This window comes from Alosa alosa, chromosome 6, assembly GCF_017589495.1.
Source record: "Alosa alosa isolate M-15738 ecotype Scorff River chromosome 6, AALO_Geno_1.1, whole genome shotgun sequence".
NCBI lineage: Eukaryota > Metazoa > Chordata > Actinopteri > Clupeiformes > Clupeidae > Alosa > Alosa alosa.
Genome location: NC_063194.1, coordinates 26,868,077 through 26,893,172, shown reverse-complemented (window position 1 = coordinate 26,893,172; position 25,096 = coordinate 26,868,077). Strand labels below are relative to the sequence as shown.

Sequence of the window (25,096 nt, the reverse complement as noted above, 5' to 3'; positions counted from 1 at the left end):
GACAGCTTAAAAGAAGTCGAGAGGACTCCTAACTCACTAAGACCTATTCTCAAACAGCTTTTTGTGGCATTTCACGTTGCAATGTTTTGAAATGCGTAGCCTTTGCGGCAACATCTCGAGGGAACAATTTTGCATTCATAAAAGGGATGCAATAACGCCACCAACAACAACCAAAACTACTCATTGTTAACATGTAAATTAAATGTAACGTTTCATTGTGAATCAAATTAAAATGTTCTCCTTTTTGCAAAGGTAGGCATATGGTGACAGATTAATTTAATAATGTTGCAAAGATACTGCATCAATCCGTATGTTTCATGAGGCTACTAGGCTATTTGTTTTGCCTTACTCTTTATGCATATAGGCTAGGCCTTTTTATTCAGTTATTCATCATTTTCCGTCCTTGTGTAGCGTATGCATTCTCAGACCTGTCATTCATCATTAAGGGTGTCACGATTTCGATTTTATATCGAAATCGTTTGAAATTACATCTCAATCTCGAACTTTGAATTTAAAAGTAGAATCGACGATGCAGCCACACCCCCAATGTTACATCCAGCATGTATGCCAAGATGCACAAACGCACGTGCTGAACTGCAGCATCAACACTCCTCTAATTTTAGGCTGCAGCCAGTTAAAATATACACATCAACCTACCAAAATCAAAGCCCCTCTTGCTACTTTGAAATCACCGTGTGGAAGTACTGCTCATTCACGCCAATTAAAACTAACTTACCCTACTCAACTTAGCAAGTGAAAAGATGATCTAGTTACAGTCCAAAGTTACTTTAAGGCTTACAATGCACATTGATAAGTATCCATGAACACTAACCTTGGGTCTCTTCGAAGTGTGCTGAAACGATCAAATTATAATTCTGTGTTGTTTCATTTCACTATGTTCACGTCTCTGTTTTAGCCTAATGTTGGTTCTGTTTACATTACAACCTCGCGGTTGAAACGGTTTCAAAATAAAAAGCGGTTTCAAAATAAAAGCCCCCCGAAACAGAAAAGGAAAGGCCAAAAAGAGTAAATAACATATAAGGAATGGATTAATAGTAATGTTGAAAAAAAGATCGAAAATCGAATCGAATCGTGACTTTAAAATCGAAAATTGCATCGAATCGAGGATTTGGAGAATCGTGACACCCCTACTCATCATCGTAAGGGAGGTGTTTGGGATCATTCCCGCGCTATAATCATCAGCCAATGAAAGTGGTCACTTCGATCAAGCTCGTGCATGAGTAATAACGTCCACCATAGCAACGAAGACTCACTCTTAGTTCAGGAGTTGTCATTTTTCCTTACTAAGAGTAGGTCTGAGAGGCTTTGTGAATAACTTTTAGCAGAAAACTCCTAGCTAAAATCTTTTAGTGCAATTTAGGAGTACTCCTAGTAGTAAGATAAAGGGCTTTGTGAATAAGGCCCCTGGGCCCGTATTCACAAAGAATTTTAAGGCTAAAAGTAAAATAATGGGCGTGTCACTCGTAACTTTAGGACTCCCAATTTACGTAGCATTTTAGACCGAAAAGTAGTAAGTCGAGAGGACTCCTAACTCACTAAGACCTATTCACAAACAATCCTAAGCCGCTTTTTGTGGCATTTCACGTCGCAATGTTTTGAAATGAACATGCAGTTACAGGAACTCTCAATCATGAGGGAATAATTGTGCATTGTAGGCCTAACTAAGGAATGCAATTACGCCACCAACAACCAAAACCATTCATTGCATGTAAACTAAATGTAACGTTTCATTGTAAATCAAATTAAATTGTTTCTCCTCTTTGCGAATGTATTCACGTGTCTTCATAGATTAATTTAAAACATGTTGCAAAGATAGGCCTACTGCTTCAATCCGTAGTGTATTTCATTATGCTACTAGGCTATTCGCTTTGTCTTACTCTTTATTCATTTAGGCTATTTATTCATAATCTTCCATTCTTCACAGTAGGCCTACTTCTGTAGCGCACGCATTCTCACCAGCAAAGACCTGTCACCTGTCACTCATCATCGTAGGGGCGGTTCTTACCATCATTTCCACGTCATCAGCCAATCTTATCTTAGGAGTAACTTTTCCTTTCTAAGAGTAGGTCTGAGAGGCTTTGTGAATAACCTTTAAAGGTAAACTATGCAGTATTGGCATATTTCTTACTGTTTTCTCGGTTTTTGCTTCTTTTTCGCTGGCTCTGTCATGACGAATGTCTGAGAAACTCCATCGCTACCTTTTTCTAGCCGGTGCCTAGCGTATATGTGTATTTGGATGCAGTAAAGCAATTTGTTACACTCGTTATACTTCCTGACACTGAGGCCGTCGGCCCGCCGGCCCACAGTTGCAAGGGTGGTTTTTCTGCTCACAGGCACTAGGGGGAAGCGAGACGGCCACCATTCAAAAAGTCATATAACCATTCCAATGACTCTGAAGCTGTTAAATTAAGGTAAATTAAGCTAAAAAACTTGCACATTAAGCTAAAAAAACTGCATAGTGTGCCTTTAAGAGAAAACTCAGGGGCCGTATTCACGAAACATTTTATCTCACCGCTAGGAGTACTCCTAAATCGCACTAAAACTTTTTAGCTAGAAGTTTTCTCTTAAAACCTATTCACAAAGCCTCTCAGACCTACACTTAGTAAGGAAAAATTACAACTTTTAAGATAATCTCTCTAAGAGCTCTGTTCCTATGGTTGACGTCATTACTCATGCATGAGCTTGACTGAAGTGACCACCTTGATTGGCTGATGATTATAACACGGGAGAAAAATCTCCCCTAGCCTACGATGATGAGTGACAGGTGACATGTTGGTGAGAATGCGTGCGCTACACAAGTAATGCCGCAAAAGACAGAAAATGATGTATAGCCTAAATGAATAAAGAGTAAGACAAAGCGAATAGCCTATCAGCCTAATGAAATACCCTACGGGTTGATACAGCATCTTTGCAACATGTTTTAAATGAATCTGTATTAAGACACATACGTTTGCAAAGAGGAGAAACAATTTAATTTGATTTACAATGAAACGTTACATTTAGTTCACATGTTGATAATAAATGGTTTTGGTTGTTGTTGGTGGCGTTATTGCATGAGAGCTCCTAGTTGCATGTGCATTTCAAAGCATTGCTACGTGAAATGTCACAAAAAGCAGTTTAGGATTCCTTGTGAATAGGTCTTAGTCAGCCCCATGCTTTTCTGACGTGACGATGCTAGCATGTTAGCAGCGGTTAGCTAACTATGCTAACGTTAGTTAACTCTCCACCAAGTGACAATCATATTATACACAATGCTGGTAATGCTGAAAACAATTAACGTCTTTGTTTATCTTACTTACATTGAGTTGACTGTGTGGCTTAATCCACAGATGTGGTGGAGCACTGTTTCGTTATGTAAAGTTACGAGTGACACGCCCATTATTTTAAGGGGTTTCTCCTAAATTCGCCAGTTAGGAGCTACTTTTAGCCTTAAAATTCTTTGTGAATACGGCCCCAGATGACTACTTGTGATGTTAAAAGTCATTACAACAATAATCAATGTTTTATCTGCTATACGAAGAGGGCTATCAGTTTCTTCTGATTATCTGTTTAATATCAACGTAACACCAAATTATATTGTCATAGTGTAAAGTCAGGCAGGCTAACAATAACATGTTTGCCTGGAATGGCCTGTTAACAATTATGAATAAGACTCCTCATATATAAATACACAGCTCTAGAAATAAAGCATAAGGGGCAGGAGGATCATAGAAATATTTTATCTTTGCCCTTTGGAACATAACAAGACATCTCTGTATGTGTTTGTTGTGACTGTTTCAATGCCTCAGGTTATACTCTTCTGGGCAGTGCCCCCTTCTTAGAGTGATGTCATCAAGAGCAATCTCTCCTTGTCGATTTCTTCTACGCTCACCTTTAATAATTATCTGGGAAAAAGAGATAGATAGATAGATAGATAGATGGATAGGAAAGGAAAATACATTTTTGAAAAACAAAATCTCCAGTTGATGCATAATTCTCATTTTTCAGTGTCTATATCATATACATTACACTGATGTACATAATGATGAAATTAAATGGCAACAAACAATATTCTCCAAATGTTTCAGGATTATACTTACACTTTCAAGTTTGTTGCCCCACAGTGTGATCTGGGCTGACATCCACCCACTTCCCCTGGTTCTACCCCACATTGCTGGGCTATGATGTCGACCCTTCTCCACAAACACTTGCAACATGCCCACATGATGGCCAGCAAGCTTATGTCGGAAAGACAGACACATGGAGCCCTGGTTCCATGGTGCAATGAGAGGCAGGAGAAGCTGCGCTCCCCTTCCACTGTGCTTCACAGTGACTTCAGGGAGAGTCAGATATTTCTCACCTAGCAAGTCAAGATAAGCAAGTTGAACAGTGTCGTTTCTCTCCTTTCTTCTCTGACAAATTTAGCATTAAATATAACTATTAGGGATAGTAAGAACTTAATGTATGTAGATAAGAACTTAATGTAAGCCCTTATTAGCTGTAGCAATGACATCAAATTTGGCGCTATGTATTTCCCAGGAACTGAGATTTGCCCACTTTTGAGGTACTTCACTTTCAGACCATCTTGTTGTAGTGTTAGACCAGCTTGCTGATTAGCCAAATAAGTTGTGGAGAGTGTAGGCTACTCACAGCTCAGGCTGGTTTTATTAGGCACTACCCCCTGCAGAATATGTAATAGATGGATGGATGGACAGATAGATGATCGATAGATAGATAGATAGATAGATGATTGATAGATAGATAGACAGACAGATAGATAGATAGATAGATAGATATATAGATAGATTATGTCAGGTCAGCCCCTGCATTTAACTGCTCCACGCCCCAAACCCCAGACGGTACCTCTCCCCCCAATAATCCAGGTGAAATGTATGTCAGTGTGTATGTCTGTATGTGAGTGTCACTAAAATACTATTATTCCATTAATGCAAGACATATATTAACAATGCATTATTGAGTTAAAGCGTAACTCTCGCCAAAATGCAACCTAGGGTCTTTTTGTGAATGTACCCGAGTCAAACTGTCATTTAAAGGTCGTTAAAAAATGGGAGTGCTAGGGGCACTGCTATTTTAATGTGATCATACTATGATCGCATCAAAATCTCTATTACAGAGTTTACTAAAAAGAAAGGTTTTGAACAACTCACTTGGTTTTTCCGCTCACCGCCATCTTGCCAGTCAAGACGTGAGTTGTTGAAAACCTTTCTTTTTAGTAAACTCTGTGTACACAAACAATGTTGTTCTCAATGCTCGAGTTCATGTGTAGAGACCCTGGTGATACTTCGAGCAGTTTCATGTTGTGTCGAGCTTTCTTAGTGTTTTAAAAATAGCGATTTTAAATCTAGTACTCCCATTCAAAAGGACATTTGACGCGAAAGCGACAATACGTAATATCTTAAAAGTGGCGCTTCCATCCTAATTATGCTTTTAAACTAAAGTTTGACTGGAGTACATTCACAAAAAGACCCTAGGTTGCATTTTGCCGAAAGTTACGCTTTAACCCAGAAAGACTCAATTTAATTTGAAATTGATTAATTTTACCTGAAGGATATTCTACTATTGTCCACTGTGAGTCTCCTTCCCTGTGCCTTATCCACCCACAAAGGCCATAGTCAAAAGTACAGCTCAGAACACCAGCCTCTGGAAAATATAATGTAACATTTGAAAATGCAGCCAATGATGACAATAATTAAGAACTACTACTACAGTTTATATAAGGGCTGATATAGATATCTACCTCCAAAGAAGACTGTATGGAAACTAGTTGGCCTTTGAATTTGGTTCATTGCAAAAACTGCTTATCTAATAAACACTCTAATAAGTGTTTCAAGTGTTATCTAACAAAATCTAACCAATCTTCAATATCAAGATGAAAAAAAACTAGCTGGTATTTTTTTCAGTATAAAGAAACTTACCTAGCGCTTTCTCATGAAATCATTTGACTTAATTTAAGAAAAGTTTGACTTTTAAGACATCTCATCCTGAAAACAAGCAAATTTGTCTGCTAGTGCGTTAAGCAAATTTGTCCTAAAGCAAGCAAATTTGTCTGCCAGTGCGTTGAGTAAATTTGTCTTGATAAGACTCCTTAAAATAAGTCTAAGGGCCCTATCTTGGTGATTTCCTATCTTACACTTGGATTTTTCGCCATGCGCTTCACTTTTATTAAACAATGCGCCCAGGGGTGTGGCAATTACAGTTTTTTCTGAATGCTTAAACACAACTGTGATTCTTATAGCAAAATTTCTAAAACTATTAATACTTATAGCAAAACCACTCACTGAGTTCGCAAAACTAAAAGCACAAACACTGCTTTGCACTCAATTTGCAATTTTGTAACACACACTTTGCACAACTGTAGGCACAATTCACTGCACAGCACTCTTTTTGCGGAACTGTAAACACAACTCATGCTTTACACTCAATTTCCAAATGATCAACACACTCCTAGCAAATTTACACACATGTATGGCTATTATTTTCACTATTTTGCCAACTCTCTGGCACACTTTCTCATGTGAAAACTGTTTTAGATAATTAGTTCACTTTGCAATCAGCCTAAGCACTATAAATAAGCCACAGGTAATGTACAATGGGTACAATGGAGGGAGCAGGAAGAGTAAGAATTAGAGGAGTCTGAAGAATAGGATGTGGAGGTGAAGAAGTAGGAGGAAGAAGACACGGAGGTGAAGAAGTGAGAGGGAGAGAATGACAAGGACGATGTGAAGTTAGAGGAAGAGGACAAGGGGGAGCAAGAGGAGGACGAGGAGGGGGAAGAGGAAGAGTAAGGAATAGCCCTTCTACAGGTAAAAAAATCAGTCTACATGTGGGGATATTGTCATGTCAGGCCTGGATACGGCATTCCAGAATATATTTTCCCCGGTGCCTTGGACTAGGACATTGCATGCGATGTAGACAAAATTTTGTGAGAGACGACCTGATGTAGACTGATTTGTTTTGTCTCATTGAAATTGCTATTTTGTGTTTTGACTTGGAAAAACACACTTGTGTTTGTTTTGATGTGTGTAAATAAACACCAATACTTGAAGTTTGGACCCCTGTATGTTTACAGAACTATGACAAAAGTATGACCTCAAACTGACATAGTCTACCTTGTGCACAGAGAAAGCAAAAGCCAGATGTGTTTTTGATTCATACCATCAGTGTGTAGTTGGCACATTGTGTGCTTACTATTGTGATGGCTTGTGTTTACTGTTTGATACGAAAACACCATTTTTACGAAGGTGTGAAGAGTTAAGCAAGGTGTGTTAGCTTTTGCAAGAGAACTACAGTGTTTTGCTGATTGGGTGAAAGGTTTTCCTATTTGTGTGTAGAGTTTTGCAAAAAAAGCCATAGTTACAAAAAATGTGCTTAAGCAAATTAAAAAAAAACTGTAATGACATAAGATGTGGTCCGGTGCATGATCTAAAAAACACTATCTTACACCATCTAAAAAGCACTACGCTACTGACCAAGAAAAACCTGGTCTATAGCAAAAGGCGCATATGAAGCAAAGCTGAAGACGCACTGTCACGAGATGTAAGCAGCAACTCCTCTGCAGGATAAATGTCCTTAGGATTTTTATTCACTCATTCGAACATTATTGGGGTAAGTGTTGCTTTTTTCAGGCTATGTTTTCGATGGTAACTCATTGTCAGTCAATAGTGAAAGTAATTAACTGTGTATAACTGTTTTGTCATTGACTATGACACCACGGTGAAGTTAGTTTCACTTTGCATATGAGTTCAAGTAATAGACGAGTGCAGATGTGTGTAGTCTATACTAAATCTATGCTAGATTTTAGTAAAGCAAGGTTTAGTGGAATACCTGTTCCATACGGTCTTGCGTGCAAGCAGATACCTTCAAATGCACCGCTGACTATCAAAATACCGATGCACTATTTGAAGTTGCGCTGCTTGCTGTGGGAATGATGTCATTCTCATTGGTTTACACTAAGGATGTTACGCCCAAAACACACCCATGACTGATTAAGAAACATAAGAGCCGCCTATTTACGCCAGGCACCTGACGTTTGACAACAAAGCCACCTCGAATGTGGACTGGACAAACCCCTAAATGTATTAAATGTAGGGCTGGGATAAACGATTATTTTTTAAACATAGTTAAAAGGCTGCGGATGTGTGGATGCAATTCATAACATAGTTCAAATAACGGTTCGTACTTCTCCTTGGGACAAGCACTTTTGAGTCTTGGAAAACACTTTTCCATTTACATCGGGATTTTGCAAACATTCAGAGTCAATAAAATGAGCCCTGCATGAGTAACGAAATACAAGCAGCTGTAAGTAAGCATGCTAAACTTGACATCCAAACAGTATTCTAACGTTAGCTTTGAGGTACTGCTTGATTGCATAACTTAACTTAGTTTAGTCTCCGTAACAGTTTGTTAAGAACCATAGCCTGTACAAGAAGTTGTATGGCATCTTGTGTCAAATAAAGTCTGATCTTTCTAATGTTGTAGAGGATAAACCAACATGATTTTTAATGGATTTTTAACAGATGTAAATGTAGTCGGTCACATAATTTGTGACACCCAAGTCACGTGCCGATTTAGTTGGGGTCAGTGAAGATGAGTCAAACTGGATGTTAATCTGTTGGGGAATAGCTGTATGAGCTGGGAACACCAAAAGCTGTTTGGAGAGAAATATTATCTGAAACTAGTCATCAGGTTTGAAAGACAAGTAAAGTTGACTGTTATCCACATAGCAGTGATAGGCAAATCCATGGGAGCAATGACACATTGCCACACACACCGCATATCAATTACTGTATTGTAAACATTAAAAAAAAATATATACCGGTATATATTTTTAACTTTACCTGGATCATCACCCATTTCCTCATCAGTGTTTCCCAGTTCAACATCAAAATTAATACCCGGTCCATTTTCCTGGCCTTGTTTACGTGGTACTGAGGAGTGCAGAGGAAAGGTCACTAAGTACAATAGTAGTACAGTACATTATATAAGATCAGCCTAATTTAAGACAAATTAAACAGTATTGTACTTTCTTCAAATGATGTATGCATTAACACTTCCAACACATTCAATTATCAATGCCTTCATTCATTACAATGAAAATGTGTGGTTCTATGTTATTACTCACTGTGAACATCTCCTCTCTGTTTTGGTGTGAAAACTTTGCTTATTCTGTTATCCAAGGAAGTGATTGTTGGAGCAGGGAGCCACTGTGTGGGATTGACCTTATGAGTGAGAGATGGGGCCTTTGTAATGGGAAATGGTGGCCTCCAGGGTCTAAAGTGTGGTTTTGGGGTGACCAATAATGGAGTTCTCACAGTGGGTCTTTGGGACTGACGTGTGGGGACAGGTGGCTTATGGGGAACTGTTTTCCTTCGAGGTGGAGGTACTGCAGTAGACACAGTGGAGTTGGTTGTTTTGACTATAGATGGTATGGTCACTGGTGGTTGTAAGTTGGTGATCCTTGTCTGGTCAGCATCAGGGACTCTATTTTTTGGTGGTATTTTCCCAGGCCTTGGAGGCTCAATAATCACCTTTGGAATAGCTAAAATGATATGAGAATTCATATAAACTTTAAATCACTGTTCCATATCAATGCTCTTTTTTAAAAATGGTAACTATAACAACCATAGTAAACAATGGCTTTACAACACTGGAATCAACTGTAACCAAGCTAACTACCCACTGGTATTGTGGGTACCTGATCTGCATGGGTTACCAGATCTGCATGATACGTCACAAAATAAATTCTGATTGGTCTATTAGCCGTTGCACTTCGAGAATTTAATTTGTCAGAATGTTGTTTGCTGTTCGATAATTCGCCTGAGTTTATTGTTTTCTGTTGAAGGACCCAACGTGCAGGAAGGAACGCACAAGTGTCTTTGAAATATTGAACTAGCCGGCAAGACGCCAAACATCGATAGGCCTTTAAATATTAAAACTTTTACCTCAGGCATCGCTTGAGCTGCTACGCATCTAACCCAGCTGAATTGTACTCTCGACTTTGGACGAATAAGGTGGCGACACATCATCTATTATGAAGTATCATGCAGACCTGGTAACCTATGCAGATCAGGTACGCACTATCACTGTCAGTAACAAAGAGGCCTATACAACAAACTGAGCGAGTTGTTCTCTTTAAATTGAAGCACATGTTTACTTTGTATGCTATAACTGTATGCTTTATACCTACATACAAGAGTGGCAACCAGTGGATAAGCAGGATAACGGTGCCTCTGCCTCATCCATTAATTCCGTATATTGGGACACCTTGACAGCCGTTATCCCTTACTTAACTTGCAATATTACCCAGTCCAATACAAACACTATTCTGCTAATGATACTCCATAGAGTATGGAAGTCAACCAGAAGCTTGTAGTTTTTAATGTTTGCATGTTAACATTTCCTGGTTCCAAAGAAAAAGATCAGTATGGGAAAATGAATGAGGTTTTTGCAAAAGAAAATTTCGGCATTCCGTAAAATATATCATTCCATCTACTGTAACACACTCTTGTCTCATAAAAATAGCAATAATTCTCCCAATACACTAGAAAGCAGAAAGCACTACAGCATTATCAACTGCCTCAAGCCGCAAGTGGGACTATAATAAAAGATTGATATCCATGGTAACACATTGACACGTTCCTATTATAATGAAGAAACTTTTCTCAGATGCTTTCTGCTAACTGATCACTCATTTTTTTAATACTTTTTAAACACTTTTAAATTATTGCCCTTTTATGGCTTTATGTACTATCACCTTGTGTGTTTTATGTTTTCTTATTATTATTATTTTATTATTATTCTTTACTTTTTAAACTATTCTTTGACTATTGCCCTTCTATGCTTTTATCAACTATTCCTGTTTGCTTTTGTTTATGTAAAGCACATATATATATAAAGTTGACTTGACTTAACATAACAGTGAAATAATGCACCAGCTTTTTCCTTGGGTCAGGTTCCGGAAATAAGTTTCCTATTTATTTCTTCATTGATTTGACGTTTGGAAAAATCTATATATAAAGATATATATCTATCTATATATTTTAGACCATGCCTTAGGCTGACCATCTATGGAGTGAATCGTGATCATACAACATTTAATAAAAAAAAAACAGAAAAATGAAAAGAGGTCAAGGTACAAGATTGTGTACATATATTCATTTCCGGGCAAAGAAACTACTGATTGCATTCCATTGCAAATTATACATTTTCCAGTGTTTTCCAACCTAACAACAGTTTAACACACTTCCTTTTGAATGTAAGATGACTGACTTCTTACCATTTATACTGAGCAAATTTAACTTTTATTGAATGCCCACACATTGCTCCTCACTGTTTCAGTAGACATCTTGTTCAAGTGAGCAAAACAATGTGCAGTGAGGCGGGAGTTAAAGGGACACCAGGCAACGTTTTCGTGTTAATTACTCATCTTCGTATCTCGGTATATGGTTAAATGACTCATTACAGGGAGAATGAAGACTCTCTCGCCCGCCCCTACTGCCTGTAGGAAGAATATCCCGCTTGCAACTTCAGTGTATCGTACCCGCCGACTGAAGCAGGATCAGTTTACATCCTGCATCCACAGCACAGAGGCAGGCTAACGAAATGCTAGCGATTGTTGCAAACGTGTGTATAATGGCAGAGCCGGCGAAGAAACAGCGAAAACCCTTGACAGAAGATGCAAAGAAAAGGGAAAGAGCTTCAGACCGAGTGAGGGGGAGTTTCGTAGAGAAAAAGCATCAGGCTTGCCTTGTGTCCCTTTAAGTCAGAAACAATACCATGCCAATGGTGATCTCTACTAATCAAAGATTTTGCTTTTACACTTTAGAATTTTGGGTAGTGTAGTGCTTTTCCACGGAATCGTGAATAAACATGTTTTTCTTAAAACAAGGTTAATATCATATAAACTTGTGGCGTCTACATAGTATATACAATCGCTTCATCGTCACATAGCTGGTTTTCAGTCTCCCTTGGACGGTTACAATAGGCCTATTATACCTTATAATCAAATTTTCAGAGTGGGTGGTCACTGTTGAGCCCTATAGACCAACGATCTGCCTGACCATACCTATTTTTTTCACCAACACACCCATAGGTTCTCATGTGTGCAAGTTGATGCTAACTGTGTTGGTCACTAACTAGTAAAGATACATTTCATCCCACCTGGCGCTGCAATGAGCTGGGCATAAGATAGGGTCCATTTGAGTGCCAAAAACGTAATATTATGTTTTTCCTTCCCATGCGTTGAGTGGCAAAAACTTAATATGACGTTTTTAGCTTCTTTTTTTTTAATTACGAAACTAGACACTCTAACACACCTTATGATTTTGGGAACTCTGTGATGAATGGAAATGAAATATATGACGATCGAAAACTCATGAAAACGCACTTATCTTAACTCGGTTGCCGCTTTGGGTCGAATCAGTGACGCATGCACGTCAGCTCAAAACCAGGCCATTTTCGTGGGTCTATCACTAGGTGGCTGTCTCGCAAGGTCACTTCCCGGAAACTTTACAGGCAACACTTCATATTTCATGAAAGACGTTATATCTCCATTTCTAGGAAAACAACAGCGATTTTGGTGAAAACTAGCCACTGTTTAGCTTGCGATTTCTCAGGAACAGAAGCGTGTAGAAATACACGGTTTGCATCCACTGAGAGCTTAAAGTCTCACCTTTCAAACGAGCCATTGTATGTGTTCATAGCTATAACACAGAATATGCTGTGGTAAAATGCGCAGTACAAGGGTAAAATGCGCTTCATTAGGTATTCCCCTTTATGTACGAAAACTGCCCATGAAAGTGCACGTCTGTTTTGCAGTGAAATATTACGGTCTGGTAAAGCAGGGGTTAATCCAAATTACAGTTAAATGCGTCAATAAGAGGAACTTTCAAAGACAACAGAATCGCTATTCAGAGCACCAGTTTTGTGTCTTTGCACTTTATCAAAAGCAACCTTAACTTTCGTTGGCTTTTCAAATGTCTTACTTTTACTTTCACATTATCCACTTAAACTTTCCTATTTGCTAGATTTGACCAATCTTCCATAGCCTGTGTGCAAAAGTAGTTTAAGTAGAACTACTGATATTCATTATCTCCCTGCTTGTTGACATCAGTTAACTTCATTCAACTGCACTTGTATGTATGGCGTTCAGTTGTGGACGTTCGTAAATTGCGGTAGGGGGCGGAGAAAGGCGCCGATTTTACTTAGAAATTTTACTTATTTCAAAAAAGGGCCCCTCAATGGTATACCATGGGTTATATGTTATTCCCATGTGAATGGGGGCCCTTAGTCTACTTAGTTACGCTATGTGTGATAAACATGTTTTGTAATTTTTTCAAAGCAAGATACCTTGAATCTGTTGATGGTTACACACATATGTAAATCTAAATCTGTCCATTTCTTTTCCACAAAACTCGCCATCAGTCATCATTTAAGGGTTTTTTGTGTCTTTCCCCAGCAGTGATGGGCAGTAACGCGTTAGAAGTAAGGCGTTACTGTAATCCAATTACTTATTTCAAATAACGAGTAAAGTAAGGGATTACACTGCAAAAACTGCTTATCTAACAAAATCTAACCAAGTGTTATTAAAGGAATTATCCGGAGTAAAATGCACTTTAGATCAATTTACGGATGATTGGGAGTACATACGTTGAGTTGACATCAAAATCATGTCATTCGGATGTGTTTTGAGAAAGTTCGATTTTACCGTTTTTAGTCAAAACTCGTTAGCGTGGAAGTGAGAAGGGCATATTATTTCGCCGCTACAAAACGCTATTTTTATACCTCTTCTACAGTTCCAAACAACATTACACATTGTTGTTTGTGAATTTCGGCAATCGACTCCTATGGACTTTCCCTTAAAGATGGCAGCAAAGATGGCAACATTTCCGGAAAGGTACTGGCTTAATGAAATTCATTCTGGACTCTCTATCCGACCACATAAAGACCTCGGGATACTTCGGTTTGGCTTTAGGGACGCTCTACTCACTACCACGAAAGTGTAATGTTGTTTGGAACTGTAGAAGAGGTATAAAAATAGCGTTTTGTAGCGGCGAAATAATATGCCCTTCTCACTTCCACGCTAACGAGTTTTGACTAAAAACGGTAAAATCGAACTTTCTCAAAACACATCCGAATGACATGATTTTGATGTCAACTCAACGTGTGTATTAATTGATCTAAAGTGCATTTTACTCCGGATAATTCCTTTAATCTTATATCAAGATAAAAAAAACTAGTTGTTAATAAAAAAAAAAAATGTACTTATTTTAAGACATCTCATCTTGAAAACAAGCACATTTGTCTGCCAGTGCATTGAGCAAATTTGTCTTGATAAGACTCCTTAAAATAAGTTAAAGTCTTCTTAAATTAAGTCAAAATAATCTTTTGAGAGGGCGCTAGGTAAGTCTTTTCATACTAACAACAATACCAAATAGATTTTTTAATCTTAATATAAGATCAATAACACATCTAATCTACAGCATTTAATTCATGGCAGTTCAGACATTATGAAAAAAACATTAAAGCTGTACACTCTGCGTGGGAAGAAAAATTTCACCTCGAATCTGAGCAAGCACCTAGCAAGCCGCACAGGGACTGTGAAACTAATTGAGACACCCCCAGATCCCGACATGACCGCTGCAGCAACAGAGGGCCCCTCTCCTGCTAAACGGGTGAAAATAGACTTAAGAGTGACGTCGCCGGTTCCCTTAGCCTACTGGCCCTTTATAAAAGGAGCCAGGGCATTTTAATATTTTGGCTGCATTCACTGTGATTTGGTAAATGGACAAAAATATAATGTGGTCTTTGCCTTTTTGTAATGGGACTGTTGAGTCTTCAATAATTCGTTTTTTTTAAACTAAGCATTTACATGAAGCACAGTAGCATATGCCGATTGAAACACATTCCACTCAGATAGGTGGCTACCAGGCTAATATATCACTTTTAATTGCAAACAGAAAATGTCTAGCTAGCTGTTTATACCAACTTAATATCATGCCTATTGCTAATATTGTGCTAAATGTGGAGTTTGTGGACTAGCCATAGGCTTATATTTGAATGGAGCTGATCATTATGAGAGCGTGTAGACGCTCTTAAAGTGACAGCGCACCATTTATAAATGAGTTAAACTGCATCAAATTAGTAGTATTTCTTAAGAAATCAATATTTTAAACTAACTAAATGACTGTCATTATTATCATTTAAATAATATATATTACAATATAATTTTATTTATTTATTTGGGAGGGGGGGGGGGGCACCACAAAGCAGTTCTGCTTTAGGCACCAAAATAGCCAGCAGCGGCACTGCACATGTTAATAGAGACTTTGGTTTTAATTATTTTATTGCTGTATTTTATTTACATCTATTCGAATGAAGGAGTATACGCACCAAAAAGATTTTGAGAGACTGGTGCATTTAATTTTATGTTACATTTTATACAATACATTTTGTTTGATGCAATGTGCATAGTTAAGATTGAAACTAATAAAAACAAGTTTTAAAAAAAGCGTATTCAGGTTGTGTATAGCAAGTGTGTTTTTGAAAAGTAACTAAGTAAAGTAATTAGTAAAGTAACTAATTACTTTTGAAAATAAGTAATCAGTAAAGTAACTGGATTGCTTTCTTGGAAAAGTAATTAGTAATCAGTAACTAATTACTTTTTCCAAGTAACTTGACCAACACTGTTCCCCAGTGGCCCAGTGGCTCAAAATCCGTTCATAGGTCCACTGTGTCCAAAACATCTGTTTTACTAAACAATAGATTGTATCAATACAATTTTTTTCTGCAAATAAACTGTGTGACTAATCAATTAGCTTCTGTTCATTGTATGAAACTGGTGAGGCATTAGCCAAGTGACTTGACTTATAGCTTGACTTTATTGTTTTTTGCATGTAGCAGAGGCATAGCAACAGTCATATTTTAGATATAATGGATCTAAAGTCCATATGGAGACAAAATACACATGCATTTTATTGAAAGGTATCAAATATCTCAAGCAGTTAATTAATGTGTGTTATTTTGATGATTTCCTGAAATCCCATTTAATCTCTCAAAGGGATTATTTTTCTTTGGAACCCGAAAATCCTGGCAACCTAGTTGTAAAAGTAGCTAGGCTACTTAAACTAGCACATTTTGACATTGACATGTTCAAAGCCTCTTACCAATACATTGATATTTTCCATTGATGAACTGCAGGACCAAGCCCTCATAGCATCTGCAGATGTAGCTCCCAAAGCTGTTGATGCATTTGCGAAACCTGGGGCACACAGCAAGACCAGCTGCACACTCATCTACATCTATAAAATAAGGCCATTTTACTCATCAATCAAAGTTTCATAGTTCATTCAGTTACCTAGAGGGAAGATCACTTATTCTTAGCCATCAGAATCAGAGAGTTCAATGGATATTACAGTATACTGTATATAAATTAATTGACAAATAATAAAGACACTTTTACTTGCCTCCTTGACACTTTGCTTGGTGAGAAAATGTGCACCTTGTTTTTATTGAGCCAAGGGCTAAAAATGAATCCCTATACTGTTTACACTTAAAAAATTGAGGCTGAGGGTACTATTTTAATTGAATCCTCTGCGACAAGACTAACAAAAGAAAGGTAAGATGGCGGCACGGACGCATCGCGACGCCCCATGTCTCTCCAGATTTTGCGAATTAGTGGTAATATGCTTGTTTATTTCAAGTATTTTCGCTAAAAACAATTTAGCGTACGTATCGTACAGCCGACAGGAACCTTTGGACATTGGTTCCTGCAATCCCGACATCTTTCTCAGCGTAATCCCAGAGATTGCTAAATCAGCGAGACCTACGAACTCTGCTGGAACTTCAGACGGACCAGAAAACGTAAAGGGGCTCTCACAGAGGAGTTCGAGCCAGGCTAAAGCTAACTCCACATTGACTCACTCTTCCAAGCCTTTTTTCCTCGCCAATGTTCGCTCCCTGGCGAACAAAATGGATGAACAGCAGCTGCGGATCATCACACACAGACTGGTTATGGACTGCAACATCATGATTTTCCCAGAAAGACACAGGTGGGGGTTTGTGCATTTATGTAAACAAAACTTGGTGTATGGACACTACAATCACCAAGAGTCATTGCTCAGCTAACCTAGAGTATCTCATGGTTAAGTGTAGACCTTCCTATCTGCCCAGAGAGTTTACATCTACTGTTGTGACAGCTGCCTATATACCACTGGATGCTAACGCTAAGCTTGCAATGAAAGAACTGAATTCTGCTATCAGTAAACAACAAACTCTGCATCCCAAGGCAGCCTACATTGTCACAGGTGATTTCAAGACTGTACTGCCTAAATTCCATCAAAATCATGACCCACTAGGAGACAAGACTTTGGACCATGTCTACACGAACATTGCTGAGGCATATAAAGCCGTTCCCCTCCCCCACCTAGGACACTCTGATCACCTCATTGTTTCTACTGCCCAAGTACTCAGCACTCATCAAACGTGTGAAACCCACAGTGAGATAAGTAAAAGTATGGCCAGAGGGAGCTGACTCGGCACTTCAGCAGTGTTTTGAAAACACTGACTAGAGAGTGTTTGCCACTCAGGCCACCCCGGACTCCCACACAGACATTGACTCATACGCCTCCTCCGTTCTGGACTGTATCAACTCCAACATCAACTGTGTTATCACCCTCAAAGGGATCACCACTTTCCCTAATCAGACCCATGGATGAACAGTAAAGTCAGACTCCTGTTGAAGGCACAAGACATTGCATTCAGATCAGGTGATAATCAGGCCTATACATGTAGCTCATCCAGGGATAACATGAAAAGGGGTATCAAAAAAGCCAAGCACAACCACAAGCTAAGGATCAAGGATCATTTCAAGAACAACTCTGACCCCTGCCGCATGTGGCAAGGCATCCAGGCCATCACAGACTACAAAGCTATTAACTTCACCCTACCACCGGATGCGTCCTCAGGGCCTGTGCTGTGCAGCTGGCTGAGGTTTGGACTGACATATTTAACCTGTCACTAGCCCAGGCAGCTGTCCCTGCATGCTTTAAAACCACCTCCCTCATGCCAGTGACAAAATACTCCACTGAAACGAGCCTTAATGACCTCCGTCCAGTTGCTCACCCCCACCATCATGAAGTGCTTCGAGAGGCTGGTCCTGGCCCACCTCAAGACCTGCTTACCACCCTCACTGGACCCCTTCCAATTCACCTACTGTCCTACTGTCAGAACAGGAGGATGCCACCTCGACGACACTTCACTCCGCCCTGTCCCACCTTGACAATAGCAACACCTATGTGTGAATGCTGTTTGTTTACTTTAGTTCAGCATTCAACACCATCATCCCCTCCAAAATGATCACCAAACTCAGTGAACTGGGCATCAATACCTCCCTCTGTAACTGGATTCTTGATTTCCTAACCAACAGACCGCAGTCTGTTAGGTTAGACACCCTCACCCCAACACCCTGAACAACGGCGTACCACAGGACTGTGTGCTGAGCCCTCTCCTTCACTCCCTCTTCACCTACGACTGCACACCTGTACATGGCTCTAGCGCCATTGTCAAGTTTGCAGACGACTCTACGGTTATTGGTCTCATCAGCAACAACGATGAGAAGGCCTACAGGGAGGAGGTCCAGCACTTAACATTGTGGTGCACCGACAAAAACCTGGCTCTCAACACCAAGAAGACCAAAGAGCTCATTGTGGACTTCAGGAAGTTAAAAGCTAGCACTCACACCCCCATCCTCATCAACGGGACTGAGGTGGAGCGTGTCACCAGCTTCAAATTTCTGGGTGTCCATATCTCTGAGGACCTCTTTTGGACCTTCAACACCTCTACCCTGATCAAGAAGGCTCACCAGCGTCTTCTTCCTGAGGAGACTAAAGACTCTTTAGTCACCAGGATCTGAACCTGCGGTTCCTCTCGTACTGAGCAGGATTACCATTGCAACAACACATCATCAGTAGGGTAAAACTAACTAACTCACGTTCCCTATTAGTGGGTCAACAATCTAACGCTTGGTGAATTCCACCAGGATCAGAGGACTCCACCTGTGTCCTCTGATCCTGGTGAACTTCTACCACTGCACCATCGAGAGCATCCTCACCAACTGTGTCACAGTATGGTATGGCAACTGCTCTGCCTCCGACCAGAAAGCACTGCAGAGGGTGGTGAAAACTGCCCAACGCATCTCTGGTTCCTCACTTCCCTCCATCGAGGCCATCCAGGGCAAACAATGCTTGCGTAAGGTGCGCAGCATCATCAAAGTCTGTTCTCATTCCAACCACAGACTGTTCACCCCACTCCCCTCCGGGAGGCGATACAGGTCTCTCCGCACCCGAACCAGCAGGTTCAGAGGAAGTTTCTTCCCTATGGCTTTCACCCTACTGAAGTTTACAATTACAATCAATTATTACATCATCAACATAATCAATAATAATGATCATTTAGGCTAATAATAATAATAATAATAATAATAATAATAATAATAATAATAATAATAATGATAACACCAAAACTATGCGTATATTTATGAAGTTTGCTTCAAATACATTATTCTATTGTTAACATAACTGTTAACCAACAGTTGTTAGTGGTATATGGAATGTGTCATGGGATTTATATGACAAAAAATTGTGATTTTTTAGTGATTACATTAAAATGAATACAAACCCACACATGTCCTCCCATCTGGGGCAAGATGTAATCCAGGAGATGGACATTGACAGTGCACCTCCCCTCTCACCACGTCACATCCATACTGACAGTTTGCCATTGCACAAATGTGGACATCTGAATGAATTATAACATGGAAAAAATAGGTGAGACAAGTATCAATCTGTCTATCTATTTTATCTAACTCTCTCTCTCTCTCTTTTCCCTCTGTAAATGCAGCACAGCTACTGTAGCTATACAGTGTTATATGCTGTACAGATACCACCCCTGGTAAAGATGAGTACAAAGGGCTGTAAGAAATGCAGAAAGAAATGTGGACCTACTATGTTAATTTCAAAATGAAACCATGAGAAAAATCCAACTTTTAGTTAGAGTACATTTATCCTGTGGGGGAAAAAAATCTTATCAAGGAATTGTTATTTAAAAGAAAAGTAGTTAGTTGGTGCGCACATCCAAGGCAGGTGCTGGACAAAAAGTGCTAGGCTATCAAAAGGAAAAAAGGGTGGAATGTCCGCACACTTGCTCCCATCAGGGATTTTTTATTGACTTTCACCAGTGTGTAAACGTTTCGAGCTTATACGCTCTTCATCAGACTTGAATATCAGACAGACTGTCGCCATATTTAAACAAGTACAAAAGGTCACATGACCCACCAGAGTGATAGGCTTAAGCCATAATTACATAGATTTACAAAACACTTACAGTATATACATATATACACAACGTCATAATATCTACAAAATGCATGTACTTATAGAAAAACATTTATATAATATACTTTGTAATTTTGGGTGATTGAATCAGTGCGAATTATCCCGTGAGCTTCGGGGGTACAGCTATTTCGACTGGTGACGTCACTCTCTATTTTATATAGGCTTACACACATGATTTCACAGTCAACTTTTGAGGTATACCTTACTAAAGTTGCCCATGTTTCTCCTATATACAGTGCCTATAAAAAGTATTCACCCCCTTGGATATTTTCACCTCAGTCCTGCACATTCTCTCCGCACGCATTGACAATCACGCTTGTCAATTTGTCTCCATCTCCTACTCCATCCCCAACTCTTGCAACTTTTCTGTGTGTAAATGAGTGTGTGCATGTGTGTGTTGTGTTGTGTGCTGTGTATATGTGTGACTGTTCAAGAAGTATACTGGTGGGGGTGGCCACCATGGCACCTATGACAACTCTAAAGGGGTCAAAAGCCTCAGCAGCTGAGATGGGAGAAACTCTGCAACAACTATTGCCCAAGTTCTTCAGTCATCAGAAAAGTTCTATAGGTGAGTGGCAAAGCTCTTATTAAATCTTGACTAAAGTCCGCCCAAAGACATGTGGAAGACTCCAAGGTGAATTGGAAGAAGGTTCTTTGGTCTGATGAGACCTAAATTGAGCTTTTTGACCATCAGACTAGTTATAGATGCAGACACCAAACACTGCATATAACCACTATAGCACCATCCCTAATTTGAAGCATGGTGGTAGCATCATACTGTACTTTAGGAATGCTTCTCGACAACAGACCCCAGAAAGCTTGTAAAAGTAAAGGGTAAAATGATTCAGCAAAAATATATGGAAATCCTAGCCTTAAACCCAGACGAACTTCCGGCAAATTTGAGATTTGCTCTGAAAGTCTGTCTGGCCAAGAGCCCATTCTAGCCCATTTCCAATTTTTCCTTAAATCTAGGCACCAATCAGAACCGTTGAGGCGGGCTTTGCACGATGACGATAGAGTACCCTGTTGAAGCCGGGTTTAAAAAATATATATATATCGATGGCTGCTGCCGCTTGTTTGAAGCTGCTATCACGTTGGTTTTAGACAGGGAGTTAGAAGAACGTTTCTCATAACTGCTTCCTTATGTTGGAATGTGCAACAATGTACAAAAATGTAAGGGATACCTATGTGATATATGTAACAGTGGTAGTCTACTGAAAGCTGTTAAAAAACGTGTTAAACTCTAAAAAGTGGCTAAGCTAGCGACCCCATGCTGTTTCAGAAAGAGCTTCCAGATAGAACTACTTATTATGACCGCCCGGCGCCAGCGGTCATATAGGTTTAGTCAGATTTTTTTTTTTTTTTTTTTCGCATGCCCAAATTTCAGTCAATGAGTCCCGGGACACTGAAAGACCGGGGTACACGAAACTTGGTGGGCATGTAACCCCACATGGATAGCATGGAACCATCGTTTTCGTTTTGATCTGTAACCCCCGGCTTGACTGGACCCCCGAAGGAGGGTAGGGCGAGACACAGTTTTCTGTGAATATCTCGAAAACCGTGGGGTTTAGGAGGACCATTTTATTTTGTATGTTGATCTCAAGGGGCCATGACAACCCATTCCATAACCACTCATTTCATGTATAGCCACCTAGTTAAACACAAAAAGTAAAAATGAGGTGTTGTAATTGAAGGTATCTGTGACCTAACATAGTCAAAACTGCACGAAATTGGAAGTGTATGATCATTATGACACCCTCTGTATGCACGCCAAGTTTTGTGGAATTCCGTTCATGGGGGCCACACAATAAATTAATTTATGTTACAATACACCAACTGGCCTGTAGGTGGCCGGAGACAGTTTTCTGTGAATATCTCGAGAACCGTAGGGCCTAGGAGGTCCATCTTTTTTATGTATGTTGGTCTTAAGGGGCATGTCAACCCATCCCATTACCACTTATTTCATGTATAGCGCCACCTAGTTAAAAATTAAAAAGCAAAAAATGTGGTGTTTTTCATCACAATATCTCTGGCTGACAAGGTCAAAACTGCACAAAATTAAAAGTGTAGGATCATTATGACACCCTCCGAATGCATGCCAAGTTTTGTGTACTTTCGTTCATGGGGGCCTTACAATAAAATAATTTATGTGTACATTTAGTGACGATACACCAACAAGGATTCCCGGACACTGAAAGACCGGGTACACGAAACTTGGTGGGCATGTACCCCCACATGGATAGCATGGAACTGTCTTTTTTTTTTTTTTTTTGTAGCCCCCCGCTGGACTGGACCCCCGAAAGGAGGGTAGGGCAGACACAGTTCTCTGTGAATATCTTGAGAACTGTAGGGCCTAGGATGACCATTTTTTTCCGTATGTTTGCCTCCAGGGGTCATGTTAACCCATTTCATGTGCACACATGTGCACAAACAGATACACACACACACACACACACACACACACACACACACACACACACACATACATTCACAGTAATCATACGTATGACACATACTCACACAGTAGACATATGTACGCTTGCATGCACAGGCACATACGCAGGCACAAACACAAGCAAGCACGCACACACACACACACACACACACACACACACACACACACACACACACACACACACACACACACTCACACACTCACACACACACACACACATAACATAAACATAACACAAACAATCAAGAATTTCTCAGAATTATAAACAGGCAAGATGGAGGTGGGGTTGTATAAAATGAATTTTACATGTGAAATCTATGAACTAATCATGTTTTGGTACTTGTTGTCTAGCAGATACCAGTGAGAATTGAGTGTGGATAATGCAATTTAGTGAGACAGTTAGAATCATATAGGCCTTTCAGCGTGATTTCTTTTTGTGGAAAAAATGTGCTGGACTGGGCGGCGGTCATATTTTGTACCGCTCTGCGGTACATCTAGTTTTGGTTCAAATCTTAGTAGGCCTATGTGGTGATTGACAATGCTGCGGATTTCAATTCAATTTAATTTTACTTATAGAGCGCCAACACATTACACATGTCTCATGGCGCTTTACAGAGTGTTAGACAATCAGAGAAAAGAAAAGAAGGCCCATGGGTAACAGAGGCGAGGAAAAACTCCCTAGAATTGGAGATACATATAGGAAGAAACCTCAAGCAGATCCACGACTCAAGAGCCTGACCCATCTGCCTAGGGTCAGTTACAGAACAGTAAGGTCTGTATACATGATAAATGCAGAGAATAGAACATAGTGTATGTTCTATAAGAACTGTTTTCATGAAATATAGGTTTGTTCATGTTACAAGACATAATGAGCATGCACAACAGTTCTTTGATCTGATTTAGTGTTAACATGGCTGTTCAATCAGATTCCAAAAGGAATACATCACCCCTTGCGATCCAATTTAAATTTCAATCCAATTGGGCAATTGTTTTTTCTAATCAAGGTGAGCATTTTTTTTATTGAGATTGAGGCATGAGTCTGATTCTAATCGGATTAAATGTGGCTCGTGTAAAACCCACCTATGGAGAGAGAGAGAGAGAGAGAGAGAGAGAGAGAGAGGGAGAGGTTGATGGAATGGTGAAAGTAATTAAAAACTAGTTTCTTCAAAACCACGAAAAAACATATACTCTAGAACTCTAAAAATACTCAAGAACACTTGGCTGATATCACACACACAGACACAGACACACACACAGACACAGACACACACACACACACAGCACACATATGCACACATGAAGAGGGTCTAACATAATGAAGGAACAGGCTGGAAACTTCTCTGGAAAAATCTCTCAAACATTTTTCACATAATCAGAGATACACTGTCATTTTCTCTACACTCTTTTCTACACTCAGTTCGGCACTTCAGAGCTTTCCCCCCAGAGTTCGGCTCTTTCCCAAATAACACAAACATGAAATCACTCCTCCAAGCTGGCAATGCCAAAGCTCTTTATAAGGAAATGTGGGACACTCCAGGTGTTACAGATATAGTGTGCTTTAATGTAGAAAGCCTCAATCAGCTGTAAACATAAATGGTTACAATACGGCTTAAAATCCTGACATGGCATTTTATTGCATGACCTCTAACCAACAGTCATGTTTTCTTCTTGAATATGTAGGCCATTAATCCAGACAGTAGGGGTCTATTTTCAAGACATTACATCAGACAAAATGAATGAATGTTGGGATACATGCCAAAGCAGGCAGTTAAGATGAATGTCAAACACTTAAAAAAACCTTAAGGTTGATATTTATAAACCATCTGAAAAAACAGGGTTCTCAAATCCATGTTCACAACTTTGTGACAATTCTAAATATATGTAAAAGACAGAGGAATGTGTCTGAGAGAAATTAAGAGGTCTTTTGAATAGCAAAAGCGGAAAGGCATGTACAGACAGCGCCTCATCCAAGAATCTGAATAGCTCACGGCCAGTAATAAGTCAGGCATTGCAGATGGGGTTGCAGATCACATATCTTTCATATTTTTGTTTTTAGTCATCTTACTGGTCCAGCAACGTTTTCATCTAGGGCTTGGGGATAATGGGTTAGCTATTATTAGATGCACTGTATTATTACAGTCCATTGAATAGGGATCTATGAGCACCAGTAGTGGGTTTTCACTTCTGAAACTGAGGAAGCCACAATAGGATTTAAGATGGTGACTAGTGC

At 39.5% G+C, this 25,096-nt stretch overlaps 1 protein-coding gene across 2 annotated transcripts in view; it reads right to left on the bottom strand.

The window, feature by feature from the left end:
- Window positions 1-3,453: 3,453 nt before the first annotated feature.
- The window catches only part of npnta (nephronectin a), a 36,693-nt gene continuing 15,050 nt past the window's right edge, over window positions 3,454-25,096 (bottom strand). For both annotated transcript variants that reach the window (XM_048244725.1, XM_048244726.1), the window contains 7 exons: window positions 19,696-19,815; window positions 16,185-16,319; window positions 9,143-9,559; window positions 8,859-8,948; window positions 5,563-5,661; window positions 4,101-4,360; window positions 3,454-3,905 (listed from right to left, as the gene is read on the bottom strand). In XM_048244725.1, the coding sequence (XP_048100682.1) occupies window positions 3,798-3,905; window positions 4,101-4,360; window positions 5,563-5,661; window positions 8,859-8,948; window positions 9,143-9,559; window positions 16,185-16,319; window positions 19,696-19,815 (1,229 nt within the window). In that variant the 3' untranslated portion in view covers window positions 3,454-3,797. The remainder of the gene's footprint in view (window positions 3,906-4,100; window positions 4,361-5,562; window positions 5,662-8,858; window positions 8,949-9,142; window positions 9,560-16,184; window positions 16,320-19,695; window positions 19,816-25,096) is intronic.